This window comes from Ahaetulla prasina, chromosome 10 (assembly GCF_028640845.1).
Source record: "Ahaetulla prasina isolate Xishuangbanna chromosome 10, ASM2864084v1, whole genome shotgun sequence".
NCBI classification, from domain to species: Eukaryota; Metazoa; Chordata; class Lepidosauria; order Squamata; family Colubridae; genus Ahaetulla; species Ahaetulla prasina.
The window spans coordinates 24321342-24348106 of NC_080548.1; the positions used below are offsets into that span (position 1 = coordinate 24321342).

At 45.7% G+C, this 26765-nt stretch overlaps 1 protein-coding gene across 6 annotated transcripts in view; it reads right to left on the reverse strand.

The window, feature by feature from the left end:
* Positions 1-23662, reverse strand: part of MAG (myelin associated glycoprotein) — a 40103-nt gene extending 16441 nt beyond the window's left edge. For 2 of the 6 annotated variants that reach the window (XM_058195812.1, XM_058195816.1), the window contains exons 1-4: positions 21180-21199; positions 4056-4137; positions 1409-1777; positions 312-608 (exon numbers count right to left, since the gene is read on the reverse strand). In XM_058195812.1, the coding sequence (XP_058051795.1) occupies positions 312-608; positions 1409-1777; positions 4056-4137; positions 21180-21188 (757 nt within the window). In that variant the 5' untranslated portion in view covers positions 21189-21199. Of the gene's footprint in view, positions 1-311; positions 609-1408; positions 1778-4055; positions 4138-10676; positions 10707-21179; positions 21200-23234 lie in introns of those variants that run through there. The other 4 variants (XM_058195818.1, XM_058195817.1, XM_058195813.1 and 1 more) reach the window with 3 other exon arrangements.
* Positions 23663-26765: the final 3103 nt, after the last annotated feature.

Sequence of the window (26765 nt, forward strand, 5' to 3'; positions counted from 1 at the left end):
CAAAGACGAGGGGGTCGAGCTATTTTCCAGGGCACCAGAAATCAAAACAAGAAACAACGGTTGGAAACTAACCAAGGAGAGAAGCAAACTAGAACTAAGGAGAAATTTCCTGACAATAAGAACAATTAACCAGTTGAGCTGGTTGCCTTCAGAAGTTGTGGGTGCTCCTCCATCACTGAAGGCTTTCAAAAAGAGAAAAGAAATGAAATAGGATCTCCTGCTCAAGCAGGCGGTTGGGACTGGAAGACCTCCGAGGTCCCTTCCGACTCTATTATTCTACGTTCTATGCTACTTATTGACATCCAACTCACATTTGACGTCCAGAGTTGAGTAGCCATCAAACTCAAAAGTGGTGTTGGGGTAGCTGACTTTGCAGCCCACCTCATGTCCGTGGTTCTCCCGCAGTGGTAGGAACTTCAGGATGGAGATGAGTGACCAGGTGCTACCTTCTTCCTCTACCTGCGCGTAGACTGAGTGCTCCGCCAAATTCTCATAGTTCATCCACGTGATGACGGGTTTCATGTCTGGACAATTGTCAGGCACCTCACAGCGCAGCTCTACATCTGAACCCTCCACCACTTCTGGAGGATTCACAATTGTGGGCTTGTCTATGGTGTAGAAAAGAGACAGAGAATATGGAAAAAAACAGAAACTCCCCCACTCCTATCTTCTCCTCCAGTTGAGAGGTTACTAGACCAAACAGGCAGGGGTGGGATTCTACTGGTTCAGACTGGTTTGGAGAAGGCAAGTCCAGGTCCTGTTACCATACCCCTTCTGTAGGGAGATAGGGCTCACTGTATAACTCTGGAAAAACACCTAGGCGATTCTGATTTATTTTATCTATGTTTATTCTGACTAGTCTGATTTTGTTTTTTGAATGCAGATACCTAGGGAATTGCTTCTGTTTGAGCTTGCAAAGTCAAACAAAATGATGCATTATCATTTTATATTGCATGTATGCAGAGAGTTTATGCACGGGAGACAAATTCCTTGTGTGTCTAATCATGCTTGGCCAATAAATAATTCTATTCTATTCTATTCTATTCTATTCTATTCTATTCTATTCTATTCTATTCTATTCTATTCTATTCTATTCTATTCCATTCCATTTTCTATTCTATTCTATTCTATTCTATTCTATTCTATTCTATTCTATTCTATTCTATTCTATTCCATTTTCTATTCTATTCTATTCTATTCTATTCTATTCTATTCTATTCTATTCTATTCTATTCTATTCTATTCTTACTCTACTCTACTCCTACTCTATTCCTACTCTACTCTTCTCTATTCGACTCCACTCCACTCCACTCCACTCCGCTCTACTCCGCTGACTCCCAGCTTAGACTCGATCCTTTATAAGCAAGAGTTAGAACTGGTAATTTCACTAGCATTGCCTGATACTCACTGATGACCTCAAGGTTGCAATGCTCTGGATAGGTATATTGATTGTAGCCACCGAGGTCTCCCCGAAAGTAATACTTCCCCGTGAGTTCAGGGCTGAGACGGGAGATCTGCAGGGTGCAGTTGCGGAAATTCAGCTCTCCCAGGAGTCTGCTGCGTCCAACGTAGCTCTCATGGACAATGTTGGTGCGGGATTTGTAAACCACTGGAGGATAATTCTTGGGGTAGGGGCTGTTGAAGTACCAGATGCCATGGATGGTTGCTGGACGTAGCTCTTCTGGGTAGCTGAAGCGGCAGGGGATAACCACGCAGGTGCCTTCAAAGGCAGTGATGTATTCGGGCATCCAGGCACTCCACGGTCCAGCCAAAGCCCCTTTGAAAGGAGGCAGAAGAGACTCACAATGAAGGAGAGAGAAAAACATATGGTTCCTGTTTGGCTGCCTGCTTCATGGCCAATCTTGAGTTTTCTCATTACGCGCTGTGTACCCTTCTCTCTCCATGTTTGCTCCACGTGGCACCATTCCTTCACCCCATTTGGCAGTTAATGCTTTACCCAACAACTATCTTGTACAACATTGATTGGGATCACTGGTCCCTCTTATTGGGTATGACGAATAGGGATAGTTCTTGAGGTCCCTTTTCAAGAGCCTCCCTCACGCAGGGGTGAAATTAAAAAAAATTTCTTACCGGTTCTGTGGGCGTGGCTTGGTCTGCATGGCAGGGAAAGAACACTGCAAATTCTCCATTCCCACCCCACTCCAGGGGAAGAATACTGCAAAATCCCCATTCCCTCCACACGCCTGGGGGAAGGATATTGCAAAATCCCCATTCCCTCCGCACTCCTGGGGAAAGGATATTGCAAAATCCCCATTCCCACCCCACTCCAGGGGAAGGATACTGCAAAATCCTCATTCCCTCCCCACTCCTGGGGGAAGGATATTGCAAAATCCCCATTCCCATCCCACTCCAGGGAAAGACTACTGCAAAATCCCCATTCCCTCCCCACTCCTGGGGGAAGGATATTGCAAAATCTCCATTCTCACCCCACTCCAGGGGAAGGATATTGCAAAATCCCCATTCCCTCCCCACCCCTGGGGGAAGGATACTGCATAATCCCCATTCCTTCCCCACTCCTGGGGGAAAGATACTGCAAAATCCCCATTCCCTCCCCACTCCAGAGGGAAGGATACTGCAAAATCTCTATTCCCACCCCGCTCTGAGGCCAGCCAGAGGTGGTATTTGCTGGTTCTCCAAACTACTCCAAATTTCCTCTACCAGGTTCTCCAGAACCTGTCAGAACCTGCTGGATTTTGCCCCTGCCCTCATGACTGTGTTACCTGCATCTCCCCTGCCTTTGTATCAGCAGGAAAGGCCATTGAGATCATTTATCTCCATGTCTGACAGTGTCAACAGCAGTGAGACTGAGTAGCTTTGCTAGCTCTACCAGATTTAATGGGGGACAGTTTCAGGATAGAGACTGGGGAATTCTCGATTTCCTCCCCACCCCCCACCCCCCCGAGGCTGGCATCACTTACTGGAAGGAAAAACAGTTGCCAACAATTGTTGTCCATAATGAACAACAAGGCAGGGTTGGGGCAGACTCTTAAGTCATCCACATATTTTCTTTGCCGGCAGGGGAGAATACAGTATTTACAGTAGTGGCCAAAATTGTGGAAACCTTTTGGGAAAAGTGTTATTTTTGAGGTTTGATGGCTAGTAACACCGCTAATTTTTTTTGAGGTTCAAAATAATCCTATTCCACTGCTGGAATGGCCTGGGAATAGCCCAGACCTTAACCCAATTGAAAATCTATGGAGCCAACTAAAGAAACTTGTTAGTCAGAAGCGACCCAGCAATAAAACCCAGTTAATAGAAGTCATCATTCAATCCTGGTTTCACATTATAACAGCTGCAGAACTAAAGGACTTGGTTCACTCCATGGGAAGATGTTTTTGCAGGCTGTAATTCATGCTAAAGGTTACTCAACTAAGTATTAACTGATGTGATCATTTTTGTGTATCTCATTTTTTTCTATGTGTTTCACTTTTCTTCTTTATACTGTAACTGCTATTCTAATAGCAAATCCTTCATAAAAGCTATTGCATTACATTCTTGCTTAAATTATCTTTCCATTGATATATAATTTTATGGTACTACTCCCCACCCCAAAAAAGTGGTGTTATTAGCTAGTTTTAGAAAATACACTTTTCCCAAAAGGTCTCCACAATTTTGGCCACTACTGAATGCAAAGTCACATGCTTCCTCCATAAGATCTCTCCTATGATCCAAACCCAAACCCTCCTGCCTTGCTCTTTGTATTCCTGCTTCTTTCACTACTGGGAAAAAAAAAAGCACTAAAGGGAATATCAAAGGCGTTATAGACTCTATAGCAGTGTTTTTCAGCCTTAGCAAGTTTTAAGATGTACGGATTTCAACTTCTAGAATTCTGGGAATTGAAGTCCACACAACTTAAAGTTGTCAAGGTTGACAACTCTTAATAGTTAACCCAGTGAGAAATTGGTCTACAAGCAACTTGAAACCCAACCTACGAAGAATTAAGATGAGCTACTTCTTGGGTTTCTGATGGATCATCGCAATGTAATTTGGGAGAATGTTACCAAGACAGAACTCATTCTTTTGTCCAAAAGTACCTTCAAATAGGACCCAGAAGGCCAGCAGCGTCTCACAGAAGAATTTCATGTTGTTTATTTTTGAAGAAATGTGTAGGTCAACCTAAAGGAAAGAGGGAGAAGTAGGATGACATGGATAATAAGAGGAAAATTGTTTGGCATAGCGGAACATTCCCTACAGCAGCGTTGCCCAAACTTAGCAACTTTAAGTTGTATGTATGTCAACTCTGAAAATTCGGGGAGTTGAAGTCCACGCATCTTAAGATGGTCAAGATTGAGAAACCTTGCCTTAGAAGGCTAACCTTCCATAGAAGGCTAACTCTTCCATAGAGATCCTACAGAAGAAAATTGCTAGCAAGTGTACATGCCTCAGGCGTGTACAGCATCAGACCATTAGTAAGGCGAAATTGGATTTTTGCCAGTAGAGCAGAAGTTGTTTCCTGTTTGCATCCCATAACTAGGTCAGTTACAGCGAATATGCAGATCATATGCATTCGCTGTGCAATCATGCAAAGACAATATTCAAGCAATTGAAGGGTTTAAACAGTGTTTCTCAACTGTAGCTGCTTCGTGTTGACTTCAATGTCCTGAATGTCCACACATTATCAAACGGCCAAGGTTGAGGTTTAAGGCTATTGAATACAACCTGAACCTGAGGATGCTCAGTAGGAAAATTGTTTCATCCATTTGTTGATGTTTTATACGATACTGGTGAGCACTCATACACAAACCTCCTCCTGCATACATGTTCGGTGCTGGAAGTTGAACAGGGGCTGTCGTAATCACGCTGCATTCATACATTGCCTAAGCTGCAATATTGTCTAATTTGACATATTATTTTGGGTAAAGCCAGCCTACTTGTAGCTTAGGTTAAGGAAAGAGTGGCTTTTGGTGTGATGTGTGAACCCTGTTGTAGAGAAATGAACTTGGTGTTATCCAAGGCATCTTTGTTGGATTTTTATCCTATAAGTAATATCTATTTGTTTCTAATTTTTGCAAAGCCAGCTTGGGAGAGATGTTCTCCCGGAGGTTGGGAACAGCGGTGGGTTTCACATTATGTTGCTAGTGGTTCGTCTCGTGAGCGCACACTCGCTTCATGCACGCACACCCGATTTGCACACGCGCCTGCCTTCCACACATGCGCCCGGCCTTCTGCGAAATGCATTTTGTTCAGACGCATGCTTTTCTGTGCATGCACCCGGCCTCAAAAACGTGCCTAAATAGGATGGTAGAGAACTGGGGTGGGTGGGCCCACCTGCGACTTCCGCTACCAGTTCAGACGAACCGATCTGAACTGGCTTGAATATCACCTCTGGTTGGAATGTTCTATAAAGCAGGGGTCTCCAACCTTGGCAACTTTAAGCCTGGAGGGCTTCAACTCCCAGAATTCCCCAGCCAGCTTTCCTTTGCTGGCTTTTGCTTTTGCTTTGCTGGCTGGGGAATTCTGGGAGTTGAAGCCCTCCAGGCTTAAAGTTGCCAAGGTTGGAGACCCTGCTGTAAAGCTTAGGTAAAGGTAAAGGTTCCCCTCTCACATACATGCTAGTCCAGTGGTTCCCAACCAGTGTGCCGCGGCACTAAGGGGTGCCGTGAGATCTTTTGAGGGTGCCGGGAACTTTTGAGCTACGGAGATTTTAAATATCTATTTCCTTATAAGGGTGCCGGGAACTTTTGAAAGGCTTTCCAAGGGTGCCTCAAACAAGAAAAGGTTGTGCCTCAAACAAGAAAAGGTTGGGAACCACTGTGCTAGTCATTGCCGACTCTAGGGGGCAGTGCTCATCTCCGTTTCAAAGCTGAAGAGCCAGTGCTGTCCGAAGACATCTCCGTGGTCATGTGGCCAGCATGACTCAACGCCAAAGGCGCACAGAACGCTGTTACCTTCCCACCAAAGGTGGTCCCTATTTTTTCTACTTGCATTTTTACGTGCTTTCGAAACTGCAAGGTTGGCAGAAGCTGAGACAAGTAACGGGAGCTCACCCCGTTACACGGCAGCACCAGGGATTCGAACTGCTGAGCTGCCGACCTTTCGATCGACAAGCTCAACGTCCTAGCCCCTTGAGCCACCGCGTCCCCTGCTGTAAAGCTTATATAACAATATTTTTCTTTTAAAAAAACCCAAGACATTGTTTTACTTTGTTTGCTCTATTGTGCCAGCAGAGGGAAGCAGTACTTCATATATTCTTCACTGCCTGATTGTGCTCTTAGGGCAAGTGTGCAGAGAACTGTGGCACTTTGAAATCTGATTTCCACCCTGCAGCCCAACTGTTGGAAGAATCTTTGTGCATTAAGGAGAAATGTTTCCAGCACAAAAGCAGTGAGGTGGTTAAAAAAGAAAAAAGAGCAGAAATATTTAATAAGTCCTGTTTGGGATGGGGGTGGGAAAGAGAAACTGGCCAGGTTCCTGGACTGGCCAAAGTCAAAATACTGGTAACCCATCTGACATACAGTCCTAGTGCAACAGCAACCTAAGAACTGATAATCCCAGACTGTTGGTCATAGATCCTGGCCTGTTGCTAGCGATGCAAGGTAAATCCAGACTAGAAACACAACCAGGAGTACTGGCTCTATCTTTACTCTAAGGTTACATAACAAAATCTTGCAAGACTGAAAGTTTCTTCCCTTCCTTCTTTCCTTTTACTCTCTGGAAAACTGGGGGGGGGGTCCCTTCTGAAATGAATAAGGGAGTAACAGACTTGGAAGGGACCTTGGAGATCTTCTAGTTCTGGGGTCACCAACTTTTTGGACTTCAGGGACCACTAAATTCATAATTTTAAATCCCGTAGACCACTAATATGATCTGCCTAATGACCGACTGGGTGGGTGTGGCTAGATGGTCATGTAATGGGGTGGGCATGGCCAACTCAATGTCACTCGTGTTGAGGGATGCCTTGCCAGTCTCTACTCACCCCTCCCCTCCCAGTCACTTTTGGGAGGGGAGGGGTGAGCACTTCAGAATTCTGGGAGTTGAAGTCCACAAGTCTTAAAAGTCTTAAAAGTTGCCAAGGTTGGAGACCCCTGCCCTATACTATTTCAGACAAATGGCTCTCCAGTCTCTTCTTAAAGACCTCCACTGTTGAAGTACCCACAACTTCTGAAGGCCAGCTGTTCCGCTGGTCGATTGTTCTCGCCGTTCGGAAATTTCACCTTAATTCCAGGTTGCTTCTTTCCTTGATTAGTTTCCATCCGTTGTTTCCTATCCTGCCTTCTGGTGCTTTGGAGACTAAGTGGACTCTTCTTTGTGGCAGCCTCTCAAATATTGGAATACTGCTATCATGTCATCCCTCGTCCTTCTTTTCAATGCTTCCCATGCCCTTCTTCTTTCTGTAGGCCGAGACACCTCTTGAACAATTCTCCAATCTGTGATTCTCCCTCATGCCAATTCTTGGGAGAAGATTGGCAAACCGCCATATATTTTTTCTTCCTTCGACTGGCTGACAGGAAATTTGCAGACCACCCAGCAGAGGCTGAAATTTCAGGCGTATCTTGAATTTGAACACAACAGTTCTCCGGGAGGGATCGCACATTGTATTAAACCCCCATCTTGCTTATTGAACAGAAATGCGCTGCTTTGGCACAGCGAATTACAAAGCTCAATAGTTGGAATTCACCAGTCAGAAAAAAGAAGGCCCCGGGAGGCTGGTAATGATAGGAGCTGAGCTGGAGCTGCCCAAGGGAAGAATGCTGAAAATGTCAGCAATTAACTGTCACTAGGGATGCGGTGGCTCTGTGGCTAAGATGCTGAGCTTGTTGATCAGAAGGTTGGCAGTTCAATGGTTCGAATCCCTAGTGCCGCGTAACGGGGTGAGCTCCCGTGACTTGTCCCAGCTTCTGCCAACCTAGCAGTTTGAAAGCATGTTAAAAATGCAAGTAAAAAAATAGGGACCACCTTTGGTGGGAAGGTAACAGCGTTCCGTGTGCCTTTGGCGTAGAGTCATGCCGGCCACATGACCAGGGAGACGTCTTTGGACAGCGCTGGCTCTTCGGCTTTGAAACAAAGATGAGCACTATCCATAGAGCCAGAAACAACTAGCAGAAACAACTGCGCGGAGGAGCCGTTACCTTTTTAAGTTGTGAAGTACTGGGATGTCTGTAGAGGGAGGGATCAAAAAAGTCAAGAACAGAATAACAGAGTTTGAAGGGACCCTGAAGGTCATCTAGTCCAACCCCCTGCTCAAACTGGAAACCCTACACCATTCCAGACGGAGCCGCCGTCCAGCCTCTTCTTAAAAGCTTCCAGTGATGGAGTACCCACAACGACTAGCACGTATGTGCGAGGGGAACCTTTACCTTTAGGGAAAATAAGTGACTACCATCCCTGACCTTGACTTATGGCAACTGGGACCAGAATTTCCATTGACGAACAAGACAGTTGTTAAGTGAATCACACCCTGATTTTACGACCTTTTTTTTTGCCACTGTTAAGCGAATCGCTGAGGTTGTTAAGTGAATTATGCAGGTCATTAAGCGAATCCAACTTCCCGCCCTTGACTTTGCTCGTTGGAATTCAATTAGGAAGGTTGCAAATGGCAATCACATGACCTTGGGGTTATTGCAACCATTATAAACGCACGCTGGTTGCCGAGCACCCAAATTTTGACCGTGTGACAGTAGACATGCTAAAGTAATTGTAAGTACGGAGACTGTAGTAAGCCACTTTTTTTCAGAGCCCTTGCAATTTCAGATGGTTGCTAAATGAATGGTTTAAACTGAGGACTACCTATTCATCCGCAGCTGACTGTTGGGGGCGAGTTAGTGGCCCCAAAGGAGGTGGTTCGCAACTTGGGCGTCCTCCTGGATGGACGGCTGTCCTTCGATGAACATCTGGCGGCCGTCTCCAGGAGGGCCTTTTACCAAGTTCGCTTGGTCCGCCAGTTGCGTCCCTTCCTTGACCGGGATGTTTTATGCACGGTCACTCACGCTCTGGTTACGTCTAGGTTGGATTACTGCAATGCTCTCTACATGGGGCTGCCCTTGAGGTGCACCCGGAGGCTACAGTTAGTCCAGAATGAGGCTGCGCAAGTAGTAACAGGAGCCGCTCGTGGCTCCCACGTAACATCACTACTCCGTAGTCTGCACTGGCTTCCTGTGGTTTTTCGGGTGCGCTTCAAGATTTTGGTTACCACCTTTAAAGCGCTCCATGGCTTAGGACCCGGGTACTTACGAGACCGCCTGCTGTTACCCTATGCCTCCCACCGACCCGTACGCTCACACAGAGAAGGTCTCCTCAGGGTGCCGTCCGCCAAACAGTGTCGGCTGGCGGCCCCCAGGAGTAGGGCCTTCTCTGTGGGGGCAGCGACGCTCTGGAATGAACTTCCCCCTGGCCTATGTCAAGTGCCTGATCTTCGGACCTTCCGTCGTGAGCTCAAAACACACTTATTTATTCAAGCGGGACTGGCATAATAGTGTTGAATTTTAAATTTGGGATTTTGCTAATATTTTAAAATTTTAAAATCTAAATTTTTAATTATCAGCCTTTTATAATCTGCTATGTTTTAAATGTTGTTTTAATTGTATATATTTTGTGTTTTATCTTTGGCTGTACACCGCCCTGAGTCCTTCGGGAGAAGGGCGGTATAAAAATTTAATTAATTAAATAAATAAATAAATAAATAAATAAATAAATAAATAAATAAATAAATAAATAAATAAATAAATAAATTATAAACAGGCAGCAAATCACATACTCACCCAAGCTGATAAAATCACCTAGTAGGGTATTGAAATGCCTGCAAGCAAACAGCCAAGCTCAGGGAGCTCCAAGAACGCCACAATGTTATTTATATGTTCAATCAATATATTGGCATATAATAAAGGTTCTTTACCAGCCAAATAATCTCTAAAGCTGGGAAAGAGGGGAAAAAAGAGAAGAGAATGCCCAGCAGCAAGTCGGGGTAGACTAAGTGACAGCACTGTTGGAAGAGCTGAAGGACCAGCTCCTGAATTTTTCTTCCTGAAGAAAAATCTGTGTGCTTGATAAGAATCAACATCATTTTCATGGCACATAATCAATTAAAATTTTCAACGCCCTGCAGGAAGTCCTTAAAAGATTACGCCCACATACAGAAATCCCATTGCAGGATTTAATGTTTGATGCTAGGGAAAAAGCACGCTTTCAAATTGTAACAACGCTACACTGAAATAATATATTATCCCCACAAGGGTATCTGCATTGCCAGATGGAATAAACAATATCAGACGTGCAAAATCCCTCCAGTTGCGTGTCTCCGGAACTAATGACAAATTGCAATGTCTTTGTAGCTAAGGCAACTGATGATTCACCTCCAACTTCTGCTTCTTTGTCCTCAAATCTGCCAGCAGCTTCCTTTTCTGCCCCATCCCAATTATAGCTAAGCATCCTGCAAGGACCATCGTGTTTTCATTTTTTTTTTTAAATCTAGAGAGCATGTTTCTAGTCCTTATGCTTCCAGGAGGAAATAGATTTACAATTTAACACGGATGTCTCTTTAAATCTTAGGAAATGAAATGGCTGCCCTGGTATGATTCACAGATCCTTTGCCCAGCCGAGAAAATGGAATCATGGGCTCAGATTATAATTAATTAGTGATGTCGTTGTACTTGGAAGCGAAATAGATATATTTGCAAGCAAATAAGCACAAGGCAAGAAGGTGAACTGTCAACCAATACCTTTTGCAAGAGAAGAATGTCACAAATAGATCACTTGCTGTGTTGTTCAAAGATTCATAGGCTATCGAGGGTAGCCAATCAGTAAACTCTGAAATCACCAGGATTTCTTTTATCAGCTTTTATGAGTCTCAGCGATGTGCTGAGAAAAAAAAAAAGGGGGGGGGGAAGACAATTGGAAGACTTGTAAAAAGAAAATAATGCGGAGCCTGGCATGTTCTAAATACTGCTGGTACTCAATTTCCTGCTTGGAAAAAAAAAATCAGGAGTGGAATAGACTGATATATAATGGACTGGAAGAAGAATGTACTTTTTTGTTTCTGGAAGGGGAGTTAAGGTCTTAGAGAGAGGAGTGACTATGGATTATGACTTATGTTGTATTTTAATTTATGATTGTTAATCTTATACCATGTACTTTGTTCTGGGAAGTCTCGGGGGGTGGGAGGGGAGGGAGGGGAAGGGGGAGGGGAGGGAAGGGGGAGGGGGAGATGAAGGATCAATGTAAAGGAATGATTGAAGATATGTAATTAAGAAATAGAAATAATTTGAAATGAAAGCGGGGCTGCTCAGCTGCCATTTCAGAAGGGAATGGAAAGGGAGAGGAGAGAGTGAAGGAAGAAAGTAGGTAGGAAGGAAAGAGAGAGGTAGAAAAGGGGGAAAGGAGAGGAAGAAGAAAGGGGAAAGAGAGAGGGTTAGAAAGGGTGGAAGAGAAGAGTAGGGAAGGAGGAGAGGATGTAGAAAAGCGAAGGAGAGGAAGGATGAAGAAAGTAGAAGAAAGTAGAGAAGGGAGGAGGAAAGGTTTGTTAAGGAAGGAAGTGGTAGCTGGGCAGGTCCGAATAAGTAACAAATGAAAGTTAATGACTAATGTTGAATAAGAGACTGTATATTGAATAGGTTATTGGAAAATGGAAATAAAACTTTTTTACTAAAAAAAAAAAAAGAAAAAAAGAAAAAAAATCATTGGAGGAAGAAGGGATGACAAGGAGAAATGGATTTTTCTGTGGATGTTCAGTAACAAATTCGATTCAGTTCCAGTAATGGGAACCAGACTAGTTGGACTGGGGACTCTTGAAACTTGGTTTATATGTATTTGATTTAGTTGGAAGGTCTTAAGTCTACAGTATAAAACTTTTTTAAAATTATTTTTTTATTTATACATTTTTCTTTAATATATATAAGTGCTTAATAAGCAGTATATTGTTGAGTCAATTTACAAATATATAGTGATAATAGTAATAACATTCTTTACTTAAATATAATGATATTTAAAATACACTAGAGAAGAACCTAATGCTGGGAACGATTGAGGGCAAAAAAAGAAGGGGACAGCAGAGAACGAGGTGGCTGGATGGAGTCACTGAAGCATGAGATTAAATGGACTCCAGAGGATAGTAGAGGACAGGAAGGCCTGGAGGAACGTTGTCCATGGGGTCATGATGGGTTGGACACGACTTCGCAACTAACAACAAAAATGATATTATTCCAATTTTTAATTTCTACCTTTATTATCTAGCCATTGGTAAAACAAATCCCAACTTTAAAAAGCATTCTGTGTTTCTTTGTCCTTTATCTTTAACGTTAAGCTATCCATTTCCGCACCGTCTTAATATTTTTCTGACTCTATTTTGCTCTGCAGGGGTATCCTCATTTTTCCAATGTTGTGCAATTAACAATGCTCATGGTGGTCAAAACATGTAATATTAAATATACCTTCCCTTTATCATATTTTTCTGGCAGTATACAGTACCTAACAGAACTATTTCTGGTTTTAGGTCTCTATGTTGTTTTATCATTTTCTCTAGCCATGTATGTATTTTTCGTCCAAAATTTTGAACGGAAATACGGTGTAAAGCTTGATCTCCTCCTCCTTAGACTATTCTGGGGGATGCTTATCTGGACTTCGGAGTAGAAACCCAGCTTCCAGGGGCAACCATACCATGCACTATTTTGCTAGCATCCCACATTTAGCAGCATGGTTTGACAGCTTCTGGTTCTTTCTCTGATAAAGAAAGGCAACGGCTTAGAACAAAACAGCCTCTTTGCCTCCAAAGCACACAGACTCCATTTTTTTCCACCTCCAGTTGAGGCTCTAAAATCTCTTCCAGGAGCTTCTGCAAAGCAGAGTTAATTCTTGTCAATGAGTAGACTTATGAAGTACATGGGCGGAGGACAGGGGGATGGGGGGGAAGATACCTCCAGGCTAAAGGGAACGCAAATGGGGGAAACAGATGCACTCAAGAGCAGATTTGGCATCAGGATGTTTTTCATTCTTCCTGCTTTGATTTTGGACTCCTTAAGGAAGATGGGCGATGCACAGCCAGGATTGAGAAAGCCAAACCTGCTGCTGATCATAACAATAGACTTCTATACTGCTTCACAGTGCTTGACAGCCCTCTCTAAGCAGTTTGCAGAGTCAGCATATCGCCCCCAACAATCTGGGTCCTCAATGAGGGAAGGCTGAGTAGGTAACCTTGAGCAGGTGGGGATCAAACTCCTGGCAGGAGATGAATTAGCTACTAATACAGCAGCATCAGGGGTGGGATTCTACCGGTTCGGACTGGTTTGGGCAAACCGATAGCTCCGACGATCAGCTGGGAGCGAACCAGGTCGCTCTGACGATCAGGTGGGCCCGCCCGCCCGCCCTTGTGCTTTACTCACCTATATCTTCTCAGCTGATTCGCATAGCAGAGCGGATTGCCGTGCCTCCGCTGCGTTACTACCCAGCAGTAACGCAGAAGGTAAGTTTTCGTAAAACTGCGGACATGCGCACATGCACGCATCACAAAGCGTGCGATCACCGAACCGGTTGTTAAACCGGCAGGATCCCGCCACTGAGCAGCATTTCTAACCACTGTGCAATCATGGCTCATGACACAAGAGCACTTTTGATGCAGCTACCAGGATATAGCTGGGTAACTTTCAACTCTAGCTTAAGGCTTTCATATCCCGATGGGTAGAACTTTCCTTCAAAACTGGGGCAGACTGTTCTGGCTGCATTTTGGTCTCCTGTCCCTCACTTTTCCCACTACTCTGCCCTCCCAGGTTCTGGCTGTTTGCCCCTAAACCTACCCCTGTGCATCCCTCCTCTGCTAACCGGCAAGTCCCATGTGATCTTCAGCCCCAGGGAAAATATCCCCAAAGGGAGCCAGCAGCAAAAGGAAGAGCTGCTTGGGGAAGAGGAGACAGGCACATATTGTTGTTTGCCTGCCAGTGACACCCACTTGCCAGCGTCTTTCACGCCCTAGGGCACAAGGGGTGCTTTGATCCTGGTGGGGTGGGGCCCTTAACAAAAGGCAACCTGTGTGGGTCTCTCAATGTCCCTCTTGTCCCAGGCCTCTTCCGTTTCTCCCTGCCAGCTGCCCCCATCTCTGCAAAATCCACTTGATTTCACCTCCACCCAGCTTCAGTATGAAGTGGCCACCGCTTTCCAAGGATGCACAGCCTGAGGTAGAAACCCGCAATTTCAGAAGAGTTCCTGACCAATCTCCTTCCTCCAAGACAAAACTCTTGGTAGCTTACCTTTCGATGAGCCTCCCTCCTCTGTCCCAGCAGCTCCGGTGCAGTGACACTTAATAAGAGACACTGAGACTGCTGGAACACATAATCCAGGGGAGTGAAGGGCTAATGATCACCAATGAGCTAGCTCTTCGCACCAGGGATCTAATAAGTTAATACAACTTTATCATGCTTTGATAAGACCACACATGGAATATTGCATCCAGCTTTGGTTGCCACAATGTCAAAAAAGATATTGAGGCTGTGGAAAGAGCGCAGGGAAGAGCAACGAAGATGAGTAGGGGACCGAAGGCTAAAATGTATGAAGAACGGTTGCGGGAATTGGGTATGTCTGGTTTAATGAAAAAAAAAGGGGTCTAGCAGTGATACGGTAGCAATGTTCCAAATATCTCAGGGATTCCACAAAGAAGAGGGAGTCAAGCTATTTTCCAAAGCACCTGAAGGCAGGACAAGAAGCAATGGATGGAAACTCATCAAAGAGAGAGCTAAGCTAACCTAGAACTCAGGAGAAATTTCCTGACAATTGGAACAATTAATCAGTAGAATGACTTGCCTCCAGAAATTGTGGATGCTCCAATGCTGAAAGTTTTTAAGAAGAAATTGGACAATCATTTGTCTGAAATGGTATATAGCTGTGATGGTGAACCTATGGCACGTGTGGGACTGGACGTTGGCAAACAAGCCGTTTCCTGCCTCTAGAGGGATGCGGAAGGCCATTTTTGCCCTCCCCAGGCTCCTAGAAAGTCTCTGGAACCTGGGGAAGAGCAAAAAACGGGCATTCTGGTCCCACCGAAGTTAGCAATGGGCCATTTCCGGCCTCCGGAGCGCCTCCGGGGTGGGTGGGGAAGGCTGTTTTTGCCCTCCTCAAGCTCCTAGAAAGGCTCTGGAGCCCAGAGAGAGAGAAAAATAGGCCTACTAGGCCCACCGTGCCATCGTGTGGCAGGAGCAGGGGGGAGCAGGGGGGGGTCACATGCGCATGTGTGGGGGTGGGGCACATAGAATTATGGGTGTGGGCACGTATGCGCGTTACCTCCCCCCCCCTCCGCTCCTGGCACGCGATGGCAAACAGGTTAGCCATCACTGGTATATAGGGTTTCCTGCCTAGGCAGGGGATTGGACTGGAAGACCACCAAGGTCTCTTCCAACTCTGTTATTCTGTTAAGGCAAAAGAACCACCTCTGAAGATTGAGTCGTCCATGGGAGTAAAAAGCCAAGATGGCAGCTGCAAGATGCGAATGAAGCTATGGCCCTTTTTTACATGTATTATGTGGAGGCAAATAAAAAAGGGTTGGGGCTTTGGTTGCATCATTATGGCCGCCATCTTGACATTTTCATCCTCTCTCCCCCCCCTCTCTCTGGCTCTCCCCCTCCCCTCCCCCCCCCCGCTCTCTCCCTCTTTCTCTTTCTCGGAAGCTGCCTTCTTATTCCCCTTTGGAAGAATCCTGCAGCTGGATTTAAGAGTTGTCACTTTAGTTTCTGACAATGGTATCATTTCGGGCAATTCCAGCAATGAGGTATTTTGTTCACCTTCAACAAGGTGTCCCACAGCAGCATAGCATGCTTCATCCCTCACGGGTTCTGTGCAAATCTCACCCCTGTGGTTTGCTTACAGTTCAGAGAACACCCAAATCCAGAAAATGGGGTGAATGCCATAAAATAGTGGTTAAAAACTGTGGGTAAATAAGTTGCAGGCTCACAGCTGGGAAGAACAGCTTGTTTCCCCGTTCCCTCCAGGTAAACATCTGTAACTCTACAGAAGTAGGAAATTGTTTTGGTTGAGGATGTTCTCAAACTGAGATCCAATTCTATGTTTGTGTGATTTGTGTGCAATTGCTACTCATCCAGAATTAAACCGAATAGAATAGAATAGAATAGAATAGAATAGAATAGAATAGAATAGAATAGAATAGAATAGAATAGAATAGAATAGAATAACAGAATTGGAAGGGACCTTGGAGGTCTTCTAGTCCAACCCCCTGCTTAGGCAGGAAACCCTACACTTCAGACAAACGGTTATCCAACATTTTCTTAAAAACTTCCAGTGTTGGAGCATCCACAACTTATGGGGGCAAGTTGTTCCACTGATTAATTGTTCTAAGGGTCAGGAAATTTCTCCTTAGTTCTAAGTTGCTTCTCTCCTTGATTAGTTTCCACCCATTGCTTATTGTTCTACCCTCAGGTGCTTTGGAGAATAGCTTGACTCCCTCTTCTTTGTGGCAGCCCCTGAGATATTGGAAGACTGCTATCATGTCTCCCCTGGTCCTTATTTTCATTAAGCTAGACATACCCAGTTACTGCTACCTAAATTTGTTTCCTTGTACATGTTGTTAACCAGAAAGCCATAACTCTATAAACAGGGCACCTTCCATATATATCAGCTTGGCTCGAACATACAGGCAATTTCTGCCCTGCTGTGCCCACCTCCCTAATCCTACCAGACCTGCCAATTTTCCTTAGCCCAGCACCATTCATTTCCTGGCCTTGTGCACATGCCAGGAGGCTGAAGCTCGCTTGGCAAGGAGGTTGGCCTGTGGGTGTCAGTTCTTTTAACTCCGGCTCTTTCAAAGCTCTGCAGATTTTGCTCAGGTTACCTACACAGCGAGATCTTTATAACAATGGTGTCAACGAGACTGGCACGGAACTGAAGACCGATCAGGGCTATGCGAATTCAGGAAGGGATAATGAATAGAGAACAAGATGTCTGTCATTTGTCAAAGATCCCTGCTTTTTTATGGTGATTCTTATCAAGTCAGTTTTTGACTCCTGGCAACTGCCAGGACAAATCCCTGCAGTTTTCTTGGCAATGGAAAGTTCTCCATTGCCTTCTTTCTAGGTTTGAGAGCTTATAACAACACTCAGGGATGCGGTGGCTCAGTGGCTAAGACGCTGAGCTGGTCAATCGAAAGTTCGGCAGTTCAGCGGTTCGAATCCCTAGTGCTGCATAACGGGGTGAGCTCCCGTGACTTGTCTCAACTTCTGCCAACCTAGCAGTTCGAAAGCACGTAAAAAATGCAAGTAGAAAAATAAGGACAACCTTTGATGGGAAGGGAACAATGTTCCGTGTGCTTTTGGCATTTAGTCATGCCAGCCACATGACCACGGAGACATCTTCGGACAGCGCTAGCTCTTCGGCTTTGAAATGGAGATGAGCACTGCCCCCTAGTTGGGAACAACTAGCACATACGTGCGAGGGGAACTTTTACCTTTACCAACACTCAGTTGACTTTGTACTGAAGACAGCCCTTGTTGTGTCTCGCATTCCTAGTCTCATGGTTCATACCTTGATGCCTTAGCCGCTACAACAAACCGGATCCCTTTCTTTTTAAGTTTTAATTATTTTTATTTTGTTCTTTATTAGATCATTTTAGCCTGGGCTGTCTGTTTGATTTAATGCTTTTATCTGTTTTTAGTTAGTTAGTTAGTTTTTTTGTATGTTGTCCAGAGTCCATTGTAGTTGAGTGGCTAATATATTTAAATAAATAAAATAAAAATAATAAAATAAAGAAAGGAGGATTGAGAGAAGTTGGAAAGGCAGGTAGAATAAACACATTCCATTTGGTCCAATGGTTAAAGATGCTGAATTACAAGCTCGGATCTTGAGTTCCATTCTCATTTAATCAGCCTGGAAGCTGATTGGTTGATTTGGAGCCAATCCTTCTCTATCTCAGCCCAGATCATTGGCAGGTCACTTCTGAGAACTTGGCAGGAGAAGTCATCAGGAATCCATGATTGACTTCATGAATGGTAACAAACAGAATGCAACTTCTAAGCAGCTCTAAGAGAAAGAGGGTCTTACTGTTTGAAAAACAGCAAGAAAATAATTTTAGAAATTTTTTCCACAATCGGCCTGTGACTATGGTTATTTTCACTGAAAACATGCCACACAGTCTGTTCCCAGAACTGCTTTCTGTTTTTTCCTCTTGCTCTGTTGCCATTTTCACCTAAAACTTTGACCCCCGAAGATGGATAATGGATGTTTTTCTTCAATCGGCTTCTATTGTTCTTGTCCCACTGGGTTGTTTTTGAACAGTTACCCCCCCCACCTTCCCCCCAGACTTAGCAGGTGCCAAATCATTATTAAAAGCATGGCTTGAAAAGCACAAGGATTGGTGTTTTTGCTGAGATGAAGCAACACGGCTATGTCAGTTCTTAGATGTAAGACTGACCTCTGCAATGCACAAACCACCTTGAATTTCATAAGCTCGCTAACGGGTTAGGTCTCTCTACAACAGACCTAACAAAATCTTGCAAATCGTGTTTTGTAAAAATCACAATGCTAAGACATGTCCCAAAGGTGCTTTTTTTTTCAAGAGGAACTGGACTTTCTTGGATTTTTTTTTTTGTCTTTTGAAGATGAGAAGTTTCGCTTCTCATCCAAGAAGCTTCTTCAGCTCTGACAGGATAGTGGGGGGATGGAAGGATTTATACTCCTTGCAGACAAAACTGGCCATTTGCATTCTTTTAGGATGCAGGAAGTCCAGTTGCCCGTTGGAAGAATTGTCCATCTGGGTTCAGTTCCAAGTGGGGGGAAAAGACACTGGAAACATGGAGACTGCTTGGAAAGATGGTTTAACAGTGGTCAGGTTCACATGGCTTGAGTTCCTGAACAGAAAAAGGGACAAGGTGCTGAGCGCGCCCTGGCTTTATGCTTTCTCTGAGCTTTGAACTTCCTGGGGCACAGGAAGAGTATCCTGATTGGTTGTCAGACTCCCAGGAGGTGGGGGTCTTAGCTAGCCTTGCTGGCTGATATAATCTTCCCAGGTTCCATGTGGTGAGTTTCTGTTGCTAGATGGGTCCTATTGTGTTGCAGATGATGGTCCCATTGACAAAGGTGGGGAGAATGAGTTTCTGACTCTGACCCATTGACAAAGGTGGGGAGAGTGAGTTGCTGCCTCTGACCCATTGACAAAGGTGGGGAGAATGAGTTGCTGCCTCTGGCCCATTGACAAAGGTGAGGAGAACAGCAGCTGCCTGCAATTACTGCAGGTTCTAGTCCCACCAGGCCCAAGGTTGACTCAGCCTTCCATCCATTATAAGGTAGGTAAAATGAGGACCCAGATTGTTGGGGGGGCAATAAGTTGACTTTGTATATAAATATACAAATAGAATGAAGACTATTGCTAACATAGTGTAAGCCGCCCTGAGTCTTCGGAGAAGGGCAGGATATAAATGCAAATAAAAAAAAAACTCCCCATGTTTCCAGTGTCTTTTCCCCCCACTTGGAACTGAACCCAGAAGGACATTTCTTCCAACACTTCTTTAGGAGATGCTGTTGCCCTTGAGTGTCTTTGAGTGTTAGTCTCTCAACTCATCCTTACAGGGCTGTTGTGGTATGGGTAAGATGAAGCAAGATCCCTGGAAGTACCTCCTTGAAGGAAAAGGCACGATATGTGTGCAAGGAAATAAAATACAATTATTTTCTGCCTTTTATTACGCTCAATCAGCTTGCTTTTTAGCTGTATCTTGTTAATGAAATGATTGCCACAATTCACACAATACATTAAGACATAAGCTAAAGATTTCTAAACCATTACAGTTGGGCCTGACAATGTGCTAAATCCGAACTCAACAAACTTCATCTGGCTTAGCAGAATATACAAAACCAGTCCCCCATGTGTCACCTGAAAGCAGAAAGAGAGCAATGCCCGAAGAAGAAGAAAAAATATCACAGGTTGGATGTGTGAAGTGATTTCCCCCCCTCTGACTCCCGCATGAATTAACGGGGCTTAAAGGTGGCTCAGGGGCTAGGACCTTGAGCTTGTCGATCGAAAGGTCGGCAGCTCAGCGGTTCGAATCCCTAGCGCTGCCATGTAACGGGGTGAGCTCCCGCTACTTGTCCCAGCTTCTGCCAACCTAGCAGTTCGAAAGCACATAAAAATGCAAGTAGAAAAAATAGGGACCACCTTTGGTGGGAAGGGAACAACGTTCCGTGCGCCTTTGGCGTTGAGTCATGCCAGCCACATGACCACGGACAGCGCTGGCTCTTCGGCTTTGAAACGGAGATGAGCACCGCCCCCTAGAGTCGGCAATGACTAGCATGTATGTGGGAGGGGAACCTTTACCTTTACCTTAAAGTACTGCAACTGATATGAATAGAGTCCCTGTAACTGGAATGGGCAAACAGTAGATGGCAGCAAACAGTCAAAAGTCTTCAGAATCTCTTTTGCTGCCATCTACTGGTTACCCAGATATGACAAGTCTATATATATATATATATAGAGAGAGAGAGAGAGAGAGAGTACAGCTCACATAATCCTGTTCTCCAGCACTGTTCTGTGCTTTCCCACTCCATCTGCTGCCAAGGCAGCTGTCTCATTTTACTTAATTATAGAGCTGGCCCAGAGCTCTTGCTTGTCAATCTCCCATAAAATTATTCTCTTAGAGTGTCCTCCATTCAGCATGATACCCATTTATCCAAACCCTTGTGAATTCAGTCGACTTTTCTTCTGAACAGAGCAGCACAGAATTGCATGATTAATGACAATGACTAAAAACCAGTTCAAGGAAACCCGAGTCCTCCCGGTTCCTACATCAACCAGCTGGAATATATTTCAGCTACTTCTAATTCTAGATTTCCGTTTCAAGACGGTTATTTATCCAGAGTTGAAATAATCCTGGTCAGTTTTTTAAAAAAGTCATGTAGTAAACGCTTTAGAAATATCCTACTCATTAATCACAGCTGAACTCCTGAGGGTATTAATTAGGGCATGTCATCTTGAACAAAAGGGGGCTTACTTCTGGGTTGATGCAGACTGGCTTGTACTATGATTTAGCATTTATTTTCAAGGTTCTTATCTCCATGCTCAAGTCAAGCCCATTTAGCTGTCCCCACTATTCCCCCACCCTATTTTCCAGCTCCTATCCCACCATCAAAATAACGATGATGAAAAGGTGGGTTATATCTTTAAGGTGGAATGCCCCTAGCCAAACAAAACTGCTAGTCCTGAGGAAACGCAAGAGATATGGGCGATTGTTGAAAGTACAACTCACCAAAAACATTCATAGCAAAGCCTCTGAGGGCTCAGCGATTCCTGTAATCTAACCTTCTTCAACCTCCTGTTCATCAGTCAGGATGGACTACAATGCCCATCATTCTTCCCAGTAGCTGCAGATAATGCCTGTTTAACACAGGGAAGGCTGCTTTAACCTTTGTTCCCAGGACATAAGGAAACAGATTTAAAGCAGTTCAGATTATTTCCCCACGATTTCACTTGCTATGCCCATTGAAGTCTTGTGTAAAGGTATTTTCTCAGCACCTGTTTATCTGGTCCTTTTCATTACAGCAGTGTTTCCTCAACCTTGGCAACTTTAAGATGGGTGGACTTCAACTCCCAGACTTCTCCAGCCAGCAGAGATTAGACCTGGATTTTTTTTTTCCCTTGGCAAAGTAAATATGCTGCTATAGAGCTCAAGTCCACCGTTCACATACGATACAGACAATGGAGAGATAAGGGACCAGCTCAAGCAACGTTGCTATCTCAAATGAAGAGCGGCCCCTCGCTCTTCCCTCTCAGTGGCTAAGACGCTGAGCTTGTCGATCAGAAAGGTCGGCAGTTCAGCAGTTCGAATCCCTAGTATCGGTCTCTTGCGTGAGCAGGGGGTTGGACTAGATGACCTCCAAGGTCCCTTCCAACTCTGTCACTGTTACTGACTTTTTCCAGTTATATCGTCTTCTCCCTAATCCCTTGTTCCATCAACTGGCCTGAAGCAAGGGAATCTGCCCTCTTTTGAGAGGGAGACAGTACTTTGAGATCCTATGGTCTCAAAGGCAGCGAGGGACTGATCCTAAATCTCAAAGGAAAGAGAATGCCTGTACAACACACACACACACACACACCCAAATTTTCCAATTGTTTCAAGCCCCCACCCCACCCTACCCCGGGGAATTTCAATCCCAAAGTGATGGTTTCTGCTGCCGGTTAGGTTAAGCTGATTCAAGATCTCAGCAGTCCTGTTCTGTGGAACCTGATGTGACCCAATAACGGATAAGATTCCTCAGTAACCTGGCGAGCTGTTTCATAATTGGATGCTTTACTTTGCAGGAAACTGCCAAAGCTAGTGACAGCTTTCAGTTGGAAGGGAGGAAAGAGAGAGGCAGGGAGGGAGAGGGGGAGAAAAGAGAGAGGGGGGAGAGGGAGGAAGAGGGGGAGAGAGGGGAGAAAGAGAGAGGGAGGAGAGGGGAGAAAAGAAAGAGAGGCGGAGGTAGAGGGAGAAAGAGAGAGAGGAGGAGAGGGAGGAGGAAGGAGAAGGATGAGGGAGAAAGAGAGGGAGGGAGGAAGGAGAAAGAGAGAGAGAGAGGGAGGGAGGAGAAAGAGAGAGGGAGAGGAGAGAGGAGAAAAGAAAGAGAGGCAGGAGGAGAGGAGAAAGAGAGAGAGGAGAGGAGGAAGGAGAGAGAGGAGGGGAGGGAGGAGAAAGAGAAGGAGGAGGAAGAAAAGAAAGGGAGGGAGAGGGAGGAGGAGGGAGAAAGAGAGGAGGGAGGAAGAAAAGAGAGGGAGGGGAGGGAGGAGAGGAAAGAGAGGGAGGAGGAGGAAGAAAAGAGAGGGAGGAGGAGAGGAAGAAAGAGGAGGAGGGAGGAGGAAGAGAGAGGGAGGTAGGAGAAAGAGAGAGGAGAGGAGAGAGGAGAAAAGAAAGAGAGGTGGGAGGAGAGAGGGAGAAAGAGAGGGAGGGAGGAAGAGAGGGAGGAGGGAGGAGAGGAGAAAGAGAAGGAGGAGGAAGAAAAGAGGAGAGGGAGAGGGAGGAGGAGAGGAGAAGAGAGGAGGGAGGAAGAAAAAGAGAGGGAGGGGGAGGGAGGAGGGAGAGGGAGAAAGAGAGAGGGAGGGAGGGAGGAAGAAAAAGAGAGGGAGGGAGAGGAAGAAAGAGGGAGGGAGGGAGGGAGAAAGAGAGAGGGAGGGTAGGAGAAAAGAGGGAGGAAGGGAGCATTTAGAAGAAATTATGCAGCCTTTTAGCACTGACAAACAGGTTGGGATGAAGCTATGGACAAACTTGCGCTGGAAGTACAAGAGGAGCCCCTCTGGATACATCCGTACCACTTTTGACGCCCCTTACCTTTCAGCCTTCTACAGCTGTCCTTGCCCATTCATGCCTTCAACACTGAACTTCCCAGTCTGGGTGGGGGAAGGTGGGTGGTGGGTGGGAGATCTGGAATGGAAAGAGCAACGTCTGAATGCCTCTGAGGTAGCAGAGCCAGATGTCGGCGTCCAGGGAAGCAACCGGAAACAAAAGCCAAACTGCCAGGGGGCTTCTTAGGGAGAGTGAAGACTCGGCCTTGAGGGAGGAGGCAGCCTTGACCGATGTCCAACTCTAGCCAGTGACCTTAGACTGCAGTCCTTGTTTAGTTCTGTCCTCCTGGGATGAAATCCTGGGTTTTTCCCCAAGACTGGGTAAGTGAGGGCATCCACACTTAGTATCTGGGCAAAGCTGGCGGCATCTTCCCAGGCACACGAGTATTGGTGGGTGCCCAATTATGTTAGCTCTGCATTTCAGCAAGCGGAGCCCACACACAAATTCCACTGGCTGTGTGCTGGGGGGGGGGAAGAGAGTGAAGACAGGCTGCTGCAGGAGTGGGGGGGGGGGAAATGTTTGGCTTAGTACATTGGTTGACTCTCTCGAAGCACATCTCGCACTTGTGGGTGGTTACGTTTGAAGCCGGCCCTGGTGCTCCCGAAGAGGAGCAGATTATTCTCTTCATCCCCACCAGCTCTACTTGGACTGTACCATTATGCCAGCCCTCGGTTTAAATAATAGTTAGCTGGAGCACAGACTGACTGCTTGCCTGACACCGTGTTAGCACGCCAGTCTAATTTCCAGTCTCGGTTCTGGGAGACTGGGGACAGCGACGCGCGCGAGAGGCGAAGGGACATCAGCTCCTGGTCTTTCGAGGCCAGTGCTCCCTGACGAAGTCTTGCCTCTTCCCATCACCTGGCTTAGTCCTCATCACCTGGAGCACCAGGTCATGGCAGTGCACAGTTGCTCTCTGGTGCTCCAAAGAAAGATATGGTGGGGTGGGGGGGGGAGGACGGAGGGACGGGTGGGGGACAGACAGTCTTAGCATCATTACCGCTTTTATTCGTTCAACTTTATCTACGCCACCAAATGCTCCTGCTGGCTGGTCCTGTTGCCTTTGTTTTGCGGTGGGGGGGGGGTTTAGGAGCCGGAGGTTTCAAACGCCACTTTGCGTTTTGAGAAGAAAATTGCTCCTGTTCCTTTTGCCTAGTCACCACAAGGCAACAAGACATTGCATCCAGGTGATTGGACGGAAGGCCACCCAAACAAAGGAGAGGGCTGGCCGGGAAGAGGCAGGAGGCTCTATTGATTCCTCCTGTGCCTAGTAGAGGAATCGGATTTTCAGATCTCACTAGGATGTCCTCCCCCCACCCCCCCTTTAGAGAGTTCAACCCCCTCTGCTTAGATGTTACAGAATACTTGGGTTTTATGCATAGAAGGATGGACTTCATAAGCAATGGTATTCAAACCCGGAGGTAGAGGAATAACAAGGGTGCTGTGGGCTTCAAAAATTTTCTGCTCGGTTGCTGGGTGAGCATGGCCATGGTGGGTATGGCCAAGTCAGCCTCCAGCATCACGGTGGGAGGGGGGAGCATTTTTGCCCTCCCTGGGCTCTGGAGGCTTTCCTCGTGCCTCCGGGAGGACAAAAACAGCCTCCCCAGGCTCCAGAGGCTCTCCGGAGGCCAGAAACAGGCCCGTTTCCAGCCTTCCCAAACTTCCGGTAGGCCCTCCCCCGAGCCTCTGCACGCGCCCTGCACTTACCTGCATCTAAAACGGGCCATGTGGGGACTCCTGGGAGGGCTGGGTGGGGCCAGCCGGGAGTGGGATTTGGGGGGTTCTATGAACTGCACAGAATCTTAGCTAGAGATTCTCCCGAACCCCTGCGAACGCCCAGCAGCCTACCCATGTAGTGCACTATGCATTAAACCAGGGGTGAAATGCTACCGGTTTGGACCGGTTTGGCTGAACCGGCAGCGATGGGGGTTGGTTGATTCGGAGAACAGGTAGCAAAGGCAGCGTGAGGCTCCGCCCACTTACCTGGACATCGTTACTTCCTGGTTTTAACCAGGAAGTAACCTGTTTTTATCCCTCCGAGCATGCGCAGAAGGGTTTGCGCGTGCACAGTGGGTCCGCAAGCGCATGTGATGTACGTGTACTTCCAAACCAGTAGGGAAGGTAAGTAAATTTCAGCCCTGCATTAAACTGCTGCAGTGCAACCTTGATGTATATGTCTGGCTGATTGTGTGAATGTTCCTATTCGAGTCCTGATCACTTGTATAACGCAGGGGTGATATTGTTTTATTACATGGAACACAGATGATGCTCTTGAAATGGTTTTCTACAGGCTCCATGTGTATTTGTGTGTGCGTGAGCCTGCCCACTATAGTGGGAAGAGGGAGAATGTTTGAAGAATGGGCTTTGGGTATGTTAGGAATTCCTCAAGGCTACGCTATGATAAATGAAGGCACTGTATATCCATACCAACGCAATGCAGTTCCTTTTTATGGCCTGCAAATCTTGGTGTCCCTCTCGCTGGGGAATTCTGGGAATTGAAGTCCACATCTCTCAAAGCTGCCCAGGGTGAGAAACACTGCTCCAGAGATTTTAGCAACCTGCCACATCCTAGAAGAATATTATTTGTGATTTTATTCTTTCTTTAATTGGATTTATAAGGGGTCTCCAGCTCCATATCTTTCTCCCAAGTAATCCTTTCTAGACAGATTGGACTGCAGCACCCAGATTGCCTGGGTCAGGTTGACTGGGAAATTTGAAGACTGAAAATCTAGCAGAGCTAAATAAAGGAAAGGAAAGGAAAGGAAAGGAAAGGAAAGGAAAGGAAAGGAAAGGAAAAGGAAAAGGAAAAGGAAAGAAAAGGAAAGGAAAGGAAAGGAAAATAAGGAAAGGAAAGGAAAAGGAAAAGGAAAAGGAAAGGAAAGGAAAGGAAAGGAAAAGGAAAAGGAAAGGAAAGGAAAGGAAAGGAAAGGAAAGGAAAGGAAAAGGAAAAGGAAAGGAAAAGGAAAAGGAAAGGAAAGGAAAGGAAAGGAAAGGAAAGGAAAGGAAAGGAAGGTTAGGGAAGGGAAGGGAAGGGAAGGGAGGGAAAGGAAGGTTAGGGAAGGGAAGGGAGGGAAAGGAAAGGAAAGGAAAGGAAAGGAAAAGGAAAGGAAAGGAAAGGAAAATAAGGAAAGGAAGGAAAAGGAAAGGAAAGGAAAGGAAAGGAAAATAAGGAAAGGAAAGGAAAAGGAAAAGGAAAGGAAAGGAAAGGAAAGGAAAGGAAAATAAGGAAAGGAAAGGAAAAGGAAAAGGAAAAGGAAAGGAAAGGAAAGGAAAGGAAAGGAAAATAAGGAAAGGAAAGGAAAGGAAAATAAGGAAAGGAAAGGAAAGGAAAGGGGAAGGGGAGGGGAAAGGGAAAGGGAAAGGGAAAGGGAAAGAAAGGAAAGGAAAGGAAAGGAAGGGAAGGGAAGGGAAGGGAAGGGAAAGGAGAAGAGGAAAGGAAAGGAAGGGGAAGGGAAAGGAAAAGGAAAAGGAAAAGGAAAGGAAAGGAAAGGAAGGGGAAGGGAAAGGAAAAGGGAAAGG